This window comes from Dunckerocampus dactyliophorus, chromosome 16 (assembly GCF_027744805.1).
Source record: "Dunckerocampus dactyliophorus isolate RoL2022-P2 chromosome 16, RoL_Ddac_1.1, whole genome shotgun sequence".
Classification (NCBI taxonomy): Eukaryota; Metazoa; Chordata; class Actinopteri; order Syngnathiformes; family Syngnathidae; genus Dunckerocampus; species Dunckerocampus dactyliophorus.
The window spans coordinates 9383289-9402790 of NC_072834.1; the positions used below are offsets into that span (position 1 = coordinate 9383289).

Below are 19502 nucleotides of genomic sequence, written 5' to 3' on the forward strand. Positions count from 1 at the left end.
TTGTGTGTGAGTGACAGGAAGAAAAACGTTTCTTGGCGACACTTATTGGTTTGCATGTATAAATCCCCCAAACCCTAAATATCAGTAAGGAAAAAAAATATCTAATATATGTCTTATATTCGGGTCAATACAATATCAATGGGTGTATGCTTGGGCCACCCATTTTCATGCCCCATTCTTGCCCCTTCCAGTCCATAATTTCCCATTCAGTGCAGTTGATCAAATGACTGTTTAATGGAGAGTGCGTTTCCCCGCCAAGCACGGAAGTAAACGTCTAATTTGTGTCCCCTAAATGCATGTGACAGCAGCCTTTTGGCCTCTTTATGACCTTGCCTAACTGGGTTACAAGGTATTTACACTCTATAGATGAAAGATAATGAGATAGAAAGAGATCATTAAGGCTAGTTAATGGAATGATTAATACAGCGGAACATCTCCAATAAGCACACACCACTGATAACAAGCTGAGCGTGGTCCCTAGTGTTGGTACTTCATATATTAAGCTATTGATTTTGTCTTCTTAGAATTCTCTGCAGGTCAGTGCTATACTACAATAAAAGGAGAAATTATATAAACACGAGGAAACCGTTGAGCGGTGTTTCAATGCAACTTTCCTGGTTTTCTTTAACACACCATAACTCTCATGCCGTGGTATGGGTTGTAAAGGATAAAGTAGGAAGGTAGCGTGTGTAAAGTGTCCTCTTTCCAACCTTGGACAGATGTCTTTCCGCCCTGTGAGGTCAATCAGTTGTTAAGTGGCCTCAGCATCATCTGAGCCCTGACAAACAATTTGGTGTCAGCTCAATCAATCACCTCCCACCCTTTGCAAAAAATAAAACCTCCAGCTAATCAGGGAACACCCAGAGGATGGGAATCTTAAAATGATGTCCTAAGGAACACTCTCCAGTGTCTAAATGATGTGACTAATTTATGCAAGTGAGAGAAGCTTGACATGTAAAATGGATGGCAATCATTGCAACAGTAAAGCAGTGAGCTGCATGCTGATGCGGACTTCCTCCCTCTCTGTGTGTAGCAGTCTGTAATTGGTGGATGACAGCATGTATTGTACAGTATTAGCACCCGGACATTGACTTTTGCACAAATATAGGTACTGAGGAACAATGCAGCATGTACAACAGAGTGGAAATGTTCCATTCAGGGATGAAAATTAGTAGCGTGTACAGTAATCCATTGCTGCTTCATGCTTCGAATTTTGCGGCTTCACTCTATCACGGTTGTTCAAAAATAATACTGCTTATTAGTAAAAAGTGATGCATATTTACACAAATATTTACATTTTTTTTTGCCTAAATGAAGCCTTTTGATGTATAAATATGGCTAAATTAATTAAAATACAAATACAAGGCATTCAGAAGACGCATTCAAAGATGTTGTGATGATATATAGCGTTCTACTATGGTCACTGGTGTCTGTAGAAGTCAGTAACGTCACGGTCAGTTCGGTGAGACACAAGCATCGGACTTGATCATCCAATGCACAGCATCATCTCCCAACTGAAGAGCAGTTCCAGTGGCAGATTACTATCACTGCCCTGCTCAACTGAAATACTCAGCAGATCATTCCTCCCCCACGCCATAGCTTTTTCTGTAATAAGGAATAAATGCAGAAATAAAGGAGTCAAAATTGAAAGAAACAAGTATGCATGTAGTTGTGTGTTCTTTTTACAACAATTTAGTAGGAAATTGCATAAGAAAATAAGAACAATCAATGATGTTCAAAATGGCAAGTAGCGTATATAAGGATGCTGAAAAAACTGGACTCCTCACATCCATTACACACACTGGATGTGATTCAGCAGAGCACAATCAGTCACAGACTGATCACATCAGGGTGTCGGACTAACGGTACAGGAAGTCCTTCCTACCAACAGCCATCAGATTGTTTAATACTCACATATAAATGAATAAAACACAAACTGTCAGTGGAGAATTGATAGTTTTTATTCTTATTCGTACTGTACTGCCAGTAAATGTGGCTGCTCTAACAAAGTAATTTCCTGCAAAAAAAAAATCAATCAAACGTTAAGTATCTGTCTGCGTAGCTGTGGCTACATAAGCGTCATTATGCCTCATCGCTGTACTCCGTATACCAGTTAACTCATTCAAAGATGTATTTATATGTTTTTAGAACCCCAAACGCCCGATCCCAAAAACGTATTTATACATCTTTTACGTTTTTTTTTTGTGTGAGAGGCAAAAAGAGGTGATGATGCAACTCTCCGCTAATGCATTAACATTTCAGAGCACTTTTAAGCCACGAAAACGGCCACAAGGTGACGAAATTGCATATGGTAAGGGATCGTCAGGGATCATGTCAGCGGAAGAATCACACATGACGGGTAGGAGGAAGGGAGAGAGCGTGGAGGAGTGTGGCGCGCAGAGTGTTACACATTGTAGGAAAATTGTAACGCATGCACACGCACACGTGCGCACACACATAGTTCACTTCCACATGTGAAAATTGAAAATAGTGTGTGGTGTTATATTTGTAAATAAATAGTTATTTTGACGTAAAACAGGCTTTTTTTTTTCTTGTTGTTTATGTTGGTATAGTTGTTTAGATAGTTGAGCTGTCACAAAAGCAATAAATATCTTTTCACAAAAAGCTGGTTTTCTCCCGTTTTTAGTCGGGAACTGGTATTTTCCTGAAACTTACTTATGTTCTACTGCTGATGACTAAAGAACGAAAAAAGGAAGAAACTCTTTTTCTTTTTTCTGATGAAAGACGGGAAAAATGGCTGTGATTGAATGAGTTAATAATTTAAAAGTAACCCCTCCACCCCCTCAAAATCTAAGTGTTTACTAATTACAGTGTATTACTATTGTCCTGTCAAACTGCAGCAAACACTTGCTCCTTACTTGTATTATCACCACTGCTCACGTTTGTTCAATCTCCCACTGGCAGGTATTCTTTCCAGGATGAGGAGGACATGTTCATGGTGGTGGACTTGCTCCTGGGAGGAGACCTACGTTATCACCTCCAGCAGAACGTCCATTTCTCTGAGAGCACGGTCAAACTGTACATCTGTGAATTAGCCTTGGCCCTGGGTTACCTGCGCAGCAAGCACATCATACACAGGTAGGACGTATACTCATTTATTACATAAGGGGTAATTTCAGTATTTCCAGATTACAGTGGAAAATCGTTTTTTGTCATTAATCCCTTCCAAAATGTCAGACAAAAACCGAAACTGAATTATTTGTCCCATAAGAAATAACGTAAATCCAATTAATCCGTTTCAGACACCCACAAATATTAACACAAAACACATTTGACAAAGAATAATTCAGTTTTACATGCAGAAAACAAAGCGAAATACATATAAATGACACATTAAATGTATAGCACTTTTACTTTTATTGATGAAGACTAGCAAAAAGAGGGGTGGAGGAAGGGAGGAGGTAATGGAAGAGCCACGTGGACACTGTTTCATTCTAGCCTGTTACAAACGTAACTTTAAAGAGTGGCCACTTAGAGCTGTATACTTGCTCACGTGAATTGTAAGCTTGAATCATCGTTGCACACATTGGCCCAGCTCGCTGTCTGTTATGTGTCTCCATGAAAACATTCCCCCTTGCAACCTGTGTTAACTAAGGAATCTTTCATCCTTTGCTACCACTTATTTCTTAAATTTAAATAGTGTTTGTCACATTCTTAAAGTTCTTGAACCCTTTTTTGGAGCCATCCTAAATAAAACACACAGGTTCAGCAACACGCAGTGTTCTCGAGCCCCTCAACGAGACAGAAACAGAGTTGTTCATCGTTCTGTGTGCATTCGATGAACAAATACTCACACGTGTTAAAGATGACTAAAGGACTCCCTGGCTAGAATCTGTCTATGTCCCAACTCTAAAAGAACCACGATTCGTTCTTCACAGAGTCTGACTGAGGTTGTTATTTTTGGGCACTAGTTTTTGAGGCATTGGCCGTACGATAACTGAGGCAGTGTACAAAAGCTGAGATATTTGTGGCAATAACCTACAAAAACCATGCAGGGCATACGAAAACCGAAGTTCCACTGTATTATCCTAACGCAAGACTTGTATTTATCTTCCTTTTAGACTACTTTGTCACATCATCGGACACCATTGTTTTGTAGCATGTTATAAAAGTTAACATAATGTAGTCATTTGCAAAAAGGCTGGCCAACAACATAGAGAGCAAACGGCATTCTAAATGCTGATCACAACCAAGTTGGATTGTTCCCTTATTTTGCATTCAATTTCCATAGAAACAAGATGCACCTGTTTAAAATAATGAATGCAGATTGAAGAGATGTTGCCTTTGTGTTGCCACGTCAGCTGGCAACTCTGTCCTTGTTGGTGCTCAAATAGAAAAATCACTTCAAAATATACTTAAATTCCTCAGTGGGCTGGATGGATAAACAACTGAAGACTCCGTCCCATTTTATTTCTCTTTGTCATTCCAGCAGATGTTCAATTTGTATGTAATTTGTTCTTTTCTCAATTGCTGTGAGGTTTTCTATGTGGCTTTCTTTGCATCCTCCCACCAGAGAGCTAGCAGATGCAACATGGCCATCCTTTTTCCTTGGAACGTGCAACTCATATCCATGCAACATGCTTGATTGTCTTTGATGCTTTTCATGCTACAAAATGCGTGTGCGCTCACGGTATCGTGAAGAACATTGTCCGCTGACGCTGATGTTTTAGTACAGCACTAAATGTCAGGAAGGATGCTAAAAGGGAGCTACATTATATGATTAGGTTTCATGTTAGCCTGGTTAACGCAACCGTGTCAGTCACTTGAAGAGGTTAGATATTGACTTTTAGATTTAACATGAAGAGAAAGTCAGAAATCTTGTTAAACGCATTTTGAGCCAAACATGTACGTTTTCATAAGGTATTAATATTCAACTGTTAGATGGATGATTGTCCAGAGGATGGAACATAGAGAGGTCTCACTTAATGGAGAATTGTAGGACTTTTTGTTCCTCCCAGCGGAGCTTGGCAGCAGCAGCCATGTGGCTCTGCCTGCTTAAAAAGCACTTAACCTGCAGTTTACAAATTAAATAAGCCTTTATCTTGCGCATTTTATAGTAGCTTCAGTCTGCGCCTCGGGGATGTGCCAGGTGGGACCTTTTGCGTCAAGCTAGTTTAACCTTTCTACACACGGAGCCAACAGCCTTTTTATGACTGAAGAAATACAAGTGGACAGCCAAGAAGAAAACACAGTGGAAGCTCTAAAGTCCAACACAATGCTGGTCGGCTTCCTATTTGATCAAATTTAGAAACATTATTTCCCATTGGAAATCATGACGAACACAAAACTTACCATAACAATCAATATTATTACCTGTATTAGAGGATCGGATCATCAGATCATCATATTGGTCTTTGTATTTTTCCATTCTACATCGTTTCATAATCTAACGTCCTGTCATGGATGCAGAAATATAAATGGACAAGATGACTTTGTGAAGGAAGCGACCCAAGGAAACCCTGCCCTTTTCATGACATGTTAGAAGAAGGTGCCACGTATCTAGTTCAACCTAATTCTGGTTTTCAACAATAGGCTCTCTTGGAATTATTAACAACAACACATACATAACATGTATGTATATATACCGTATATACATATAACACTTTCCACTTGCTTGGAGGGATCCATCAGGTCCCTGAAGGTGTCATCTAATTGAGACTCAGTCTATGTGTGTCCGTGACATCAACAATACTTCTCCCTCTCGAGGTTTTGGGTGCCTTGTAATGGTTGTCTTATATTTGGGTAAATACAGTATTTACTGAATTTTATATATACCATAATTTTCGGAGTATAGAGCGCACCGGCATGTAAGCCGAACCCACTAAATTTAAAGAGAAAAAAAAGATTTGTACATACAGTATGCAGGCCACACATGTCTATAAGCCACAGTCCATATCATAACACGGGATATTTAGTACACAGAATGATGGTGTGATGTTTACTTTTGATTAAATAAATGCTTTTTTCCAAACAGTGCCGAACAATGAGTGTAACATGGCTAGTTAAACAGTAGCCTACCAGAAAAGTCATTCATCGGCGTCCTCCGGCTCCTCCCCCTTCTGGGAACTCAACCGCTCAAGTCGTCTTGACGAGCATCACAACTGAAGAGCCTCATAATTCCTTCATCACACACTTTGTCAGTCTCTTTCGTTGTCGCTCTTTGTTGTCTCGAGGCAAATTATCCATTTAGCTTGAGTTATCCTCTTCATTCAGTCCAGCCTTTCGAAACCAGTTGGAGATGGTGGACGGTGGCCGGTCTGAGCAGTCCAAACTGAAGTTGTAGTAATTCTTCACTTGATCAAACTTATTTAAGATGTATCAGCGATCGCTGCGTAATACTTCAAAACGGGATATTAGCTGCCGCTTCACTCATCCACATCGCTACTTCCTGAAGCTGCACTCTAAGCATAATGGGAAATTTCGTTTTTAGCTACGAATTAGCCGCACCACTGTGCGAGCCGCAGGGTTCAAAGCATGAGAAAAAAGTAACGGCTCATACACAGGAAATTACAGTACTTTCGCCGCATTAACTTTGCCAGTCTCCGGTCTGTTTTGACTTCCAAGTTCCAAGTCAGACAAAAGAATTTCAAAAAACATTTTCCCATAGGAAATAATGGAAAATGAATGAATATGTTCCGGAGTCAAACCATCATAAAGCATGTGTTGCTTTAAGTAATATTTCAACATTCTTCAATGTCATTCACAAATGTAACCACGGCAAAATAAAACTAAAATAAAGTAAAACTAGGACAAGCGGCATAGACAATGAATGGATGAATGAATAAAGCAAAACTACTCACCCTGCCCACGACTAGGGCTGGTCGATTTTATTGATCTTGCGATATATATTGATATTTTGTTTCAAAAGAAAGTATTGATACACTAAGTCTCATTCAAATCCCCTGTGCTCCGCCTGGGAGAGCGATTAGGTCACCTAGCAGCTGCTGTCGTGATATAGCATTTCTAGCAAGTTACCTTGACACCGATTTCTACCTCTTCCACTTCACGCCGTCTGTCAGTCAAAAGAGACGATGGCAGCAGTGAACATTAGTCCAGCACCTCAGTGCTTAAAATCAGATGTGCTTTATTTTGTGGCAGCGCACTTTAGAGACTTGGCCACTGTCCCGTTTATCTACAACTCCCCGTGTTGTAAATCTATAATGTTTCTATGACACATACCTGTCTTTGTCTTTGGGAAACTTGAAAAATGACAATGTGGTCTTTTGGACCGTCTATCGGTGGAATTAATCGCTGAGGAGTGTGCCGAGGACATCTTCGCAATGCAATGTTTCTGCATTCTCCTTGCTTGCAGCCAAAGCCGTGCATGGCATACTATGAAACTAGGTGTCAAGTCATCTGTCTTTCTTTCTAGCGTCTTTTGTTGGAAACGCTACAGAATATCTCCTCTGCAGCCTTGTTTCGGTTTGAGTTTGGACTTACTTTATCAGCCCTGTTCTAAATGTGTCTAACTCACTCACTCCTCAACAACATGTTTCCCTCCAATTACATAATTGGTTTAAATATTAAACTATATTATTTTTGGCCCAATTTGAAAGATTCATGTGGTCGTTTAGGGTCAAATAGCTTTAAAAAATGTTCGGAAGTGAAGTATGAACAGAGATGGATGAAGGTGCTGCATTTTGTAACTTATAGCAGAAAGGAAGCCTTTTTTATTAGGGATGCTCCAATCGGGGTTTGATGCTGCCGATTCCGATCATCCAGGACTGAAATCGTCCCATACCAATACTGATACCGATCACATGGATTAATTACACATTTTTACATTTATTCATGATGAGTGCTATTGGCCGTATAAACGGGGACAGTCAGAATAATTCCAAGGTCGCTTGACTGCTAGGGGGTACAAAAAATAGTTAATTACTAGGGCTGTCAAATTATTACATTTTTAATCAGATTAATCAAAGTTTTCAAATTAGTTAATCAAGATTAATCACCATGTCACACTATGTTACGGTATAATTACCTTATCTTATTACCTTATCATTTTCCAATGCATTTTAAACTAGCAAAGAGTACATTTGGAATACAGGAAGTGAACAAATGTATTGCGATTGAGGCGAGTTTGTTTGGAGTAGGAGATACATATACGGTGTTGGAATTGCACTGCTGTTGACGTATTCAGGTAAGAATAAAGTTCTAAAAGAGCGTCAGACACCGTGTGACTCTGTGGGAACCTACAGTGTGCCGCCATCTGTCGTCATAACAGAGAGCTTGCCATGATGCGTGTGCGTTAATTACGCTAAAAAAATGTATGTAAAAAATCTATCGGCACGTGATTTTTCACGTAAAATCGGCCGACGCTGATCGGTGGCCGATCGATCGGAGCATCTTTGCTTTTGCATGTTCAACATTTGAAACTAAAATGAAAACACACTGCAGGTTGTGTGGTGTCCTGAGTTCTTTTTTTTGTTTGTTTTTTTACAAAGGTAAAATGAAAAACACCCATGAGGGAGGACAGGGGGGCGTGATAAACTCATGATTCATAAATACAGATTACAGCGCAAGTGGCAGCTTCTTGAGTTTTGCATCCACAGATGCCTGTCGAAAATCTCCTTCAGCCCACATTTGTGCAAGACACTTCATAGAATGTTTACCAGCTACCCCACTAATTGCCTACAAACTGTCTTGTCTGTAGGCGGCTAATTTAAGCAGAAGGAGCGATGCGCTCTGACTTTATTTGTAGCTCTGACTGAGTGAATTAATTATTAATGGTGTGTAATTGGAAAGTGCATTTTGGACGTTTTCAGTGCCTTTTTTTTCCCCCTCTAAAGTCTTCATACGTGTCATCATCCAGCAGCCACACTATGCGTGCGTTAATGAATAAGGAATGAACATCTATGTGAGAAAATACACTCGCATACACCTGTGCCATGCTCGCACTTGTCAGACTTGCTTTGCTTTAACGAAAAGAAGAAAAAGGGCGACAGTGTGGCATTGCGGTTTGCTGGATTGGAGCTTTGGGTTTTCAGTTGACGTTCAAAGGCTGTCTGAACCTCCCATCGTTGGTTGATGGCTCGTCAGAACTCTTTGAAGTGTGTTTCTAGCTTGTACGCTTTTTGTCGTTAGAAAACAAAGCTGGATTTGCGTGTGTTTAGCTTGTTTTGAGAGTGTCACATTGTAGAGGTGTGCGGTTATTCACTAGTTATGTTCCAAACATGAAATTCCTTAGTCAACCAGTGACACCAACTTCCATTTTTTTGTTTATGAAAAAGAATAAACAATAATTATAGACTTAGAAAGTAGAGCCAGTCTTAGATTTAGGGTTAGGGTTTTGACCATTTAAAAGGGATAGCTCGGATTTTTGAGATCAGCAGTGGACTATATAAATAGTGACTTGCTCCGTCGCGGATGAAGATGCGAGCGTCTTCATCACATATGCTCCTTTAAACTCCGAATTGTATCAACATTTTGATGTAGTGTTTGCAGTGCAGTACTGTATGTCCACCATGTCTGCGGACGGCGTGTTGTGGCAGGACTGAGTGCTGTTTTTATACATGCAACTCAACTCAAATGACAGTGCAAATGAAAAGCTCTGTTTAACTTTTTTTTTTTGTATATTTCCCTATGCAGTATGTATCTCTATTTCCACTGTGATACAATCACTAATTTTTCGCAGTTTTTTTTAACATATGCTCAGTATACACCACAAATATGTGCCATGTGTGCCAACAAAATAGCGTTCCTGCTTGTTATTACAATAAAAAAAGCACAAGTGGATGCTGCTTTCCGTCCATCATCACCCATGATTGTAGTATGCCGGGGTTTTTTTGTGCAGTTGCGTGACCGATGCTTGTATCCTAGCCTCGGTTCTCAGGTGTGCTCGCCCAGCTCCGGTATCAGCTCAGGATCTCATGACCAGGTAGAGGTTTCAGTTACCCCTGTTGCATCTGATAGCAAGCTGTAATGAGGCCATTAGATCCTGCTAATAGCTTGTCGAAGCAGTCGACCGGAGAGAAAAGCCGCCTGGATCTGCTTGCACCGAGCCAACCATGCACCTCTTCTCACTTTACTCCAAATAGGCATAGACAGCTATTCTTCTCTATTATATCTTAAGCCTTCTGTTTCATTACGGCCATATACAGTACGTCTAATGTTGGTGCAGCTTGAGATACAAGTACGGGGGTTTGTAGCGCAGCCTCACGATAGATTAATTCAAACGCAATGTATCATAAAATTACATTATTTGATATGACTTACAGTACCATAAATGTCCAATTAATTAGCCACAGAGTATCCTAGAGTTGCCCGGTGCCTGGTCAACAAAAACAAATAGTTGCTGAGGTTCTGGTCAAAAAACACTGGCATTAACAGTTGTGGCTGTAGGCAACTTAATCCTTATGTCGTTTTTTTTTTATTAACTCTGCTGCAGTAGCTGCATTTGTGCATGTGCGTTAGAATATCTGTTGTGCTACTCAGCTCTTGGCAAGTGTCACACTTTCCATTTACAATGAACTCCTCTGCTGTGCAAGCTGTTGTCTGAGTAAGCCTGCTCCTTACTGGTATTACAACACGGGTTCTGTTGCTGCTGTGTTGTGCAATACGAGCGTATACTTGTTAAAAGGGGCTGGCCGCTGGCTCCATGTTACCATGAGTGGTTTAAAAGAACCGATAGGAAAAAAAAAAAAAAGTAAATAATTTTTACAATTAAAAATGAAATTCAAAAGAAATTGTTGTTCGGCTGGAATACAAACACACGTACACAAAAAGCAGTCCCAGAGAAGCGATATTTAACTTAAATGTTTCACTGATGTTGGACTTGCCCTTTGCCTTAGATATGAAAAATACCAAAAGTATCTTCTGACACATACCGCAAAATCTGATGTATAAGCTGCTAGTCTTGTCTTAAACTCAGGACCCTGCGGCTTATACAACGGTGCAGCAAATTTATGGCTAACTTCTAATCTCGTGACATCTCCTTTACTTCAGAACTACTACTAATTGTTTAAATACTGTGCCGCTCTCGAGTCAGTGAGGAAACAGTAGCTCTTTCTTTGGCAGGAGTCAATCACGAGCTATCAGTGCACTCAGAAGGAGCTTATCAACCCATTGGGAGTCGCACAAGGTCATTATGTATAACAGTATAACAGCCTGACTCATGGTGTCATCTTACAGAGCACACTAAACTCATCACACAGCAACTTAACACTCAAAAGGTACACCTGAGAAATACACAATCATGCACCAATACAAGTTTAAAATGAAAAACACATCTCATTTAAAGTTTTCCCGTAATGCATTGCAACTGAGCAACGCACTGCAATGATGTCAGCCTCCCTGTGGGATCATCTGGCTCCCTCTGGTGGACAGAGGCAGCATTTCAGCACCATCCATCCATTTTCTATGCTGCTTTTCCTTCAAATAAATGCTTTAAAAATGTTTTTCCCCCATGTTCAACACATACTGGTACATGTTTGTATATTTATTAGGTACACCTTTTGAGAGTTAAGTTGCTGTGTGATGAGTTTAGTGTTCTTTGTAACACCGTGAGTCAGACAGTTATATTGACTAATGACCTGCAATTTCCAATGGGTTGACGGCTTGTGAGTTTTTTCACAACTAACGATTGGCTCCTGTCAAATAAAGAGATGCCTGCTCCCCACGGACTCGTGACATGGACACGTGTGGCTGATACGCCGGTGTGGCTTGTACACCGGAATTTATGGTACACCTTCACACTGACAGCACTTAGCAAAGACTCCCGCACGTGTGGGTGTTACGTGGGGCGCAGCTTACATGCTCGGAGCAGGAAGAGAGTGGGCTATAATGCTTGCAGCACGTTCAAAGGTTAGCGCTTTCGAGGCAGCCGTGTAATCACTGCAAACAGTGCCTTTAATAGATTACCATTTGGTCAAAAACATACATTTTCTTTTCCACTTCTTCCGATTTACCGTCAATTCATTGTTTTGTATGCTATCTTAAACTACTGTTTGGGCTGCTGCTTACCCCTCTTCTTGACCATGCCATCCCAACCTTTCAACAATGACGGGAGACGGCTTTCTCTCCACATCCAATCACAATCAGACACAAGCCCCGCCCCTCTCTCCCAGTGTCTCTTTCTGTCACTTCCTCCTGCCAGCCTTTGAGGCAAATGTCAGCTAATTAGGGATTACATGGCCGACCTTTCTTACCCCTCCCACCTGAGCACACAGACCGCTTGATCTGGCGGGGTAGCCCTGTGCACAAAACCCAGCTCAGCGTGGCCTTTGATATGCTAAATACCACTAGCTTCCTGCAGGGTAGCTGACTGTAATGAGAGGAAGCACAATGAGGTGTCTTCCATTAAAATGATCTTTACATTCGCATGGATGTCCCGTCATGCTAATATTACCACCGTATGGTTGCATGTTATTTTCACCATGTTCTATCTGTGACCACATTGTGTCTACCATTAATACCAAATGGGGGCAGGGTATACACCAGGTGTGTCCAAAGTGCGGCCTGTTGTTTTATTGGCCCTCTGCACATTCTAAAAATACAATTAAACAAGAAAACTTAAAAAAAAAAAAATTTTTTTTTTAGAAGACCAGTATTTATACAAAAATAAAAACGAAATTTTAAGAGTAAAAGTTGCATGAAGTTTAAATATTATATATTATTATATATAAGTTGCAACATAAAAAGCAAACAAAACAAAGAATAAACTTGCAATTATTGGAAAATTAGGTTGCAAAAAAGTTATAATATTACAATAATAAAATCAAAATAATTATATAAAATATATAAAGTCCATCCAGGCATTTTCCATGCCGCTTATCCTCATTAGGGTCTTGGGCGTATGTCGGAGCCTACCCCAGCTGACTTGGGTGGGAGGCAGGGTACAATCACAGGACACAAAGTCATCATTTACGAGAGGAAGTTGAAATATTTGTAAAAATAAGGGTTTTTTTTTAAAGTAAAAAAGTGCACTGTAAGGCGAAAAAGTTCATATTGATAATACGCTTTGTGAGCTATAACACAAAGCTGAGATGTGGGCTGTTTTTTTCATTAAATATAAAAAAACGTCTTTGCATAGGCTACACGGGTTGGCCCTTTGACCCCTACATTTTTCAGTATGCGGCCCTGTGTGGAAAATGTTTGGACACCCCCGGTATACACACTTAAGAAGTATTTGGCATTAACCAGTTGCACCCCTGTGGTTGTCCTCCCTTCTAAAAATATTGTCCCAAGCTAGTCTGGAAGGATAACTCTTGTAACAGCACACAGAATCCATGACCCCTCTAGCATTCATTAGCATCCAGTAATCTTTAGCCTTAATGACCGCCGAGACTAAAAGAGCGGCCGATAGTGGTGGGCGTGTCTCCTCTCTCAGAGCTTTTTATGATATTCATTGTCACTTCCGTGGGGATGGCTTTCCTTTTCTTTGGTGCACTGCCGCTTGGGACACATAATAAAGTCCAATAAGGTAACTAATCTGCCACCGATTAGTATCGGCCGATTTCTGGAAAAAACGTGCTCTGCATACGCCAATAAATACCTTTCAAATTCGATCACATTCACGCCATGACAATACAAACGTGAGATGAATGTCCATGCGTGCTGTGTCACGGTGACAATACCGACGAGGAACGCACCTTTTCCCGTATTGCCGCGAGAATCCACACTAGTCTGTAAAACCTCAATTGTTCGGGACAGCTTGACACAGGGTACGCCAGTCGATGCCAGCGTGTTTGTTCACTCCCTTGTCAAACCTATTAATGTTCGACTTCTCTTGCGTCTTTCTTTACACGCTTTGCTGTCTGTCACTGGCGGCAGCTAACTGGCTAGCTAGCTAGAATTATCCGCCTAGCTTCTCGTGTTCGGACTCCAATTAGTTTGGAGCTCGTTTTTATATCACAATATCACATTCATGGGGCACGTGCTAACTTTTCCAAGTGTCACTGAACAGCTTTACTATCTTGTTGTCATTATACTAATTATGTGTTGTCCTCAAAACACTATTTTTGCTTGGTGGTTTAATGCAGTGGTCCCCAACCCCCGGTCATTTGGTACCGGGCCGCACAGAAAGAAAAAATAATTTCCATTATTTCATTTTTCCATGTTTTATTTTGAAAAGTGGCCGGATTCTCTCTGTTACATCCGTCTCACTTGATGCATGTCCATGTCCATGCTAATGTGCGCATTTGTCTCAAGTTAATTCATGCTAGCGCACTGCCTTTTACCACACACGTCAAACAGAATCTTTGCTTCAACTCTTAGTAGTTTCTTTTATCCTAAGTGTTCTGTTCAGAATTTATGCCTTCATATCATGGCAAACGAGCACAAAAGAGCATAAAGACGATGGCCACACCGTTGAGCGGAGATGTGCTTGGCAAATAAAGTGGTGTACAATTTCAATGTTGCCAGTCATAAATCAAACACAAATAGTTGACAGCTCTTATAGTGATGACAATTGGACACCCCTGCAACCTGGACACTCAATTTATTCTCTTTTAAATTAAGCAGGACAGAAGTAGGTGTTTATTTAGATTAATTTTGTTATCTTGAACAAAAACAATATGTTTCCTGTGTTTATGTACGTGTATGTATTCATATTACTACATCAAATTAAATTCAGGTTTGTGTCAAATAGTACAAAAACCGTTTCGAACAAATGAAGGCAAAAAATAAATAAAAATTGAAAAATGTACAGTACAATCCATGTGATCGGTATCGGCCGATCTCACTCATGGATGATCGGTATCGGAGTCGGCAGCATAAAACCCGGATCGGCGCGACCGTACTAATAAGCGATCTCATTCCTCCTGAGTGTGACTGCATACGTGCCACGCGCACTGTGACGAGTCCTTGAGCGAGTCTCGTGTTTAGAAACCGAAATGACCTTTTTAACATACTGGAGCGAGTTCACAACCATAAACTGAGGACCACCTGTATACGCAAAATTCCAAAAATGACAACAAATTTACACACGATGAAATGCTTTTGCAAAAAGAAAACAAATGGACAAACTGCAAATCAAACCAAAAGCATCGGTACAGGAATTGTGTTTTTGGATTTTGCTTATACATTTGTTGGTGATATTGTGTATGCACGTCCTCACAAGAAATTCCACTTGAGCCTGATTGTACCCCATCACAGGGTAAAACCCCCCCACACAATCTAATCCCCATTCCTGTGTTGTGTTTCTCCCTGCAGAGACATCAAGCCTGACAACATACTACTGGATGAACACGGTGAGCTCCTTTTTCACGCTTAACTGGTCATTCATGCTTATCATACAGCATTGATTGTCGGAGAGAAGTGGAGTCAAGTGATTGCATAGCATTTTCTCCGACAACTCACAAATGGGTCATCTCTCTCCAAAAAAGATAAACACAGGCACGTTGAAAGCATAAAAGCACCAAAATAGCTGACCACGGCCTAAAAGGGCCCAAAGTTCATGTCCCACTTGTGACGGAGATTAGCTCAGCTAAAAGAGATTCATGATATGTTGAATAAAAGCCCTCGTGTAACACTACCGTTTAAAATGTTTAAATGTCCATGAAGATATCAAATGTAAGCTGGAGCGATTATCTGGGACATCGTTATCCCAGCTGTGTTAATCATAGTGATGGTACATGAAATGATGTACTTAAAAGTTCCCATATGGTCAAATAATGAGCATAAATCCATAGTGGAACCACTGATGTACCCATTGATGTACCCGCGACACTAGTCAGGGCAGGGGGCATAGAAAATGGAGTATGTGATGTATCGTTCTTATTATTAATGCGAAGTCTTTGCAGGGAGATAGAATGTAAAAATAGAATAATAGGATGAGGATGAATCCTCAACAGTTGTTATGATAATCCCGGTAAACTAGATGAGATAATCTGCTAAACCATTGTTCAGCCATAAAGGTTCTTCTGTGGCGATGCTGCAAAAAAAAACAAAAAACATTCCAAATCCATCAAAGGGAAAAAGACAAGAGATGGAAGAGGATGAAAGTCTGAGGCGGGTCGCATCATGAAATATGACCAACGTTAATGAAGTTCGCTTTTACTTCATGTTCCTGCACGTCGATTGCTTTTATCTGTCACCGGTCTCTCGTCAGTAGGGAAACAGTGAAGTACAGCGGTACCTCTGTTTTCGGACATCCCGTATTCGGTTGTAAATAACAATTATTGCCAAAAATATGTATTTTATTTTAAAAAGATTTTCTGTTATCATATAGTCAAACACTCATCTATTTGCCCGTGTTTGCATCCACATGTTGGTGACCCAGTCTCTCTGAGGAATGGATAGTGGTTCTTTTAGAGTCGGGACACTATATACCGATTTCGGCCAGAGAATCATCTTTATTATGTGTGTGTGTGTGTGTGTGTGTGATTTTCTTGTTCATAGAACGCACACAGAACGATGAACGACTTCATATCTGTCTTCTTTCTTAAGCCTTGTGCGCTGTTGAGGCATTCAAGCACTCTGCGTATTTGTGATCGTTCGGTCGGTGCTTTTTTGATTGAGTACGGCAGGACAATAACCCATTATTTGGACAATAAAAGTTGCAGGTGCCGGAATTTTGATAGAAGAGGTGAATTTAAGAAAGAATTCGTATCAAAGTAGGAAAGTAAAGGTTCATTAGTTAACACAGGTTGTACAGGGAAGGGTTTGACATTAGAGAAGGTGAGCCGGGCCGGTGTGTGTCATGATGATTGTACCTGCTGCTGAAGCTTCCACTAAAGTTCAAATGAACAAGTATACATCTTCAACCATCCAGTCTTTAAAGTAAAGTTACGTCCCCTCCCTCCACTCTTCTCTGTGTTTGCTAGTCTTCAGTAAAGGTAAAAGTGATGTTTAATGTCCATTTGTCATTTATATGTATTTCACTTTGTTTTCTTCATATAAAACCATAATAATTCTCGATAAAAATGTGTTTTGTGTTAAAACATTTTGGGTGTCTGAAATGGATTAATTGGACTTGCATTATTTCTTATGGGAGAATTGTATTCGGTTTTTATACGTTTTGTTTTTTTCCTGACCTTTTGGAATGGAGATTCCACTGTACCATATTGGCCCGAATATAGGATTGCATTTTTTCCCCAGAGGAAAAAAGTCTGAAAAAGACAGTCGTCTTATATTTGCGATTGGAGATTTATGCATTTAAACAAAAAGGTGACGCCATATGACTCCTCCCCAGGCGACTCAGCTTTTCTTCCCGTCATTCACATTCTCACACACGCACACCAGTGACCCGATCATTGAAGCAGAGTCAACAAACAACTGTCGAGCAGTTGAGAAATATGATATCCATTTTTACTGCCAGTTATGGCACTGATATTGATTGATTTAGTCTTAAGAAATAATTTGCCAAAAGCGGGTTAATTACACAGTAAACATCCATTACGTAATCTTTGTTCAACAGGTCACGTCCATCTAACAGACTTCAACATTGCAGCCATTGTGAAAGACGACCTAAAGGCGACATCCATTGCAGGGACCAAGCCATACATGGGTAAGAAAACTAGTGTTGTCCTTGAATGCCCCCAAAATACCAAGTGGTGTATAAATTAGGGATGCTTCGAACAATATCGGATGATTTCCATAAAAAAACGTGATTGGCACATGCCGATAAATGCCGTTCAAAGCCTGTCTGCTGTGTCATGAAGGGTTGCCAGCACCCTTATTGAGCCGATAACGGATGCACTTTGTCCCGTATTGCCATGACCATCAAAAGTAGTCTGTAAAACCTCATGGATTTGCCAGGGGCAGAACAGTTACACCATGTGATCAGTATTGGTATCGCCCGATCTCACTCAAAAAGCCTGATCGGAGCATCCCTGGTATAAATAGCTAATACTTCTATTTCAGTTGTTTGGGTTGTTCATATCCTTGCAGCTCCTGAGCTGTTTCAGACATTTGAAGGCTCCCATCCTGGCTACTCCTTCTCAGTGGACTGGTGGTCATTGGGCATCACGGCTTACGAGCTGCTCCGAGGGCAGGTAACAAGCATGCATCAGCTTGGCCTTGCACTAAACCATAAACATGGCAGCTAGCGTGTGTGAGCCGGACCTGTTGTCTCCAGTCTCCATTTTACATTATTGGTGAGGACGCTCGAATATTTTAGGCCCACTGTGAGACGGATGGCTGCAGGTGTGTATGGAAATATATTCAAGATTATTTTGAGAGCCGTGTAATTGAAATTGATTCCCTCAAATGGAGTTTTTATTTTATCTTTTGGTCTCATCTGGAGGACTTAAATTCAAATGTCATGGAAAAAAAAAAAAAGACGATGCATAATCCCGTCACCCAATCTTCTCAGTGTATGAGGAGTCTGGTCACAGCTGCGGCTTCCTGATAAACGCGGCAGTTTCACATTAATCACACTGAAAGATGCATTACTTCCACCTATAGGCCGGGAGACTACAAGACACTAATTGCTAAATGTTTTAATGGCTTCCTTTATTCAGTGGTTTCAGACCCAAAGGTTAAAATGTTTATGAATATCAGTCCCAGTGCTTCTAATTGACTAAACATTTGAAATTTTAGCAACGGTGACTCAAACACAGGATCAGAAAGGCAAAGGTTTCAATACATCAACAGAAGATTGGAGTAAACAACTCAAAAGAAACTCTACAAAAGCTTTCTCTCTCTTGGTGTTTCGAAAATTATTCCTCTTCTTTGTATCATTTGTCCTTATGGGGGCAGAAAATGAACAGAACTGGGAGGGGGTGGGACTAGAGCAACCTCCTGATTGCTTTTAAGACACCTACTTTGTCAAAGAAACTCTTGCGGACAGTTCGACTGCAAACATTTGTAAAATATTCTCTCATCTCCTCGCTGGGTTTCAGAGGCCGTACGTGATGAGGTCCAGCACACCAGCCAATGAGATCCTTCAAACCTTCCATAAGGTCCACCTCAGCTTCCCAGCAGCGTGGTCCACAGAGATGAAGTCACTTCTCAGAAAGGTACAGAAGACTCAACATACTGTCACTCATCGGCCCTCTCCACCATTGATTTTGCCGTTGCATCTTCTCTCTGCCTTACTATTGGTCATTTTCATGGTTTTATTTGTTTGGGACGTGCTTAACAAGCTACATTAAGGAACATCACATGATTCTAGTTGCACAATTCAACATGTTGGAAGAGAAGCAGTAAGAAGCAGAGCTTATTGGGATTCTCTACTTTGTGCTACAGAAGATGCCAAAGTATCTACAGTCAATGGCAACAGAATACATCGGCAATCACATGCACACTAATTTAAGGGTATATGTTTACTAGGGGTTCGCGTTTGTGGCGCCAAACTGACGGCAAAATTTCCGTTAGCACCGGTGGAGAGAAGAAATAAGCTGCTCGACAAATTTGTCTTTTATCATATTTATTCTGCAGAAGGGGAAGAGAGCTGAAACAGACCCATAGCAGTCTGTTTCAAGTGCTCCCCCGAAGGACAGGACTGAAGCATAGCTTTACAGTACAGGTATCCCACGGGACGGTCAGTGCTTTGGTATTTGGGCTACGCTTTAGGTACGTTTTTTTTGTGCGTAACG

At 40.7% G+C, this 19502-nt stretch overlaps 1 protein-coding gene across 4 annotated transcripts in view; it reads left to right on the forward strand.

The window, feature by feature from the left end:
- The window catches only part of stk32a (serine/threonine kinase 32A), a 63275-nt gene that overhangs the window by 29791 nt on the left and 13982 nt on the right, over positions 1-19502 (forward strand). For all 4 annotated transcript variants that reach the window (XM_054754037.1, XM_054754038.1, XM_054754036.1 and 1 more), the window contains 5 exons: positions 2926-3099; positions 15175-15212; positions 17381-17470; positions 17854-17957; positions 18807-18923. In XM_054754037.1, coding sequence (XP_054610012.1) covers positions 2926-3099; positions 15175-15212; positions 17381-17470; positions 17854-17957; positions 18807-18923 — 523 coding nt within the window. The remainder of the gene's footprint in view (positions 1-2925; positions 3100-15174; positions 15213-17380; positions 17471-17853; positions 17958-18806; positions 18924-19502) is intronic.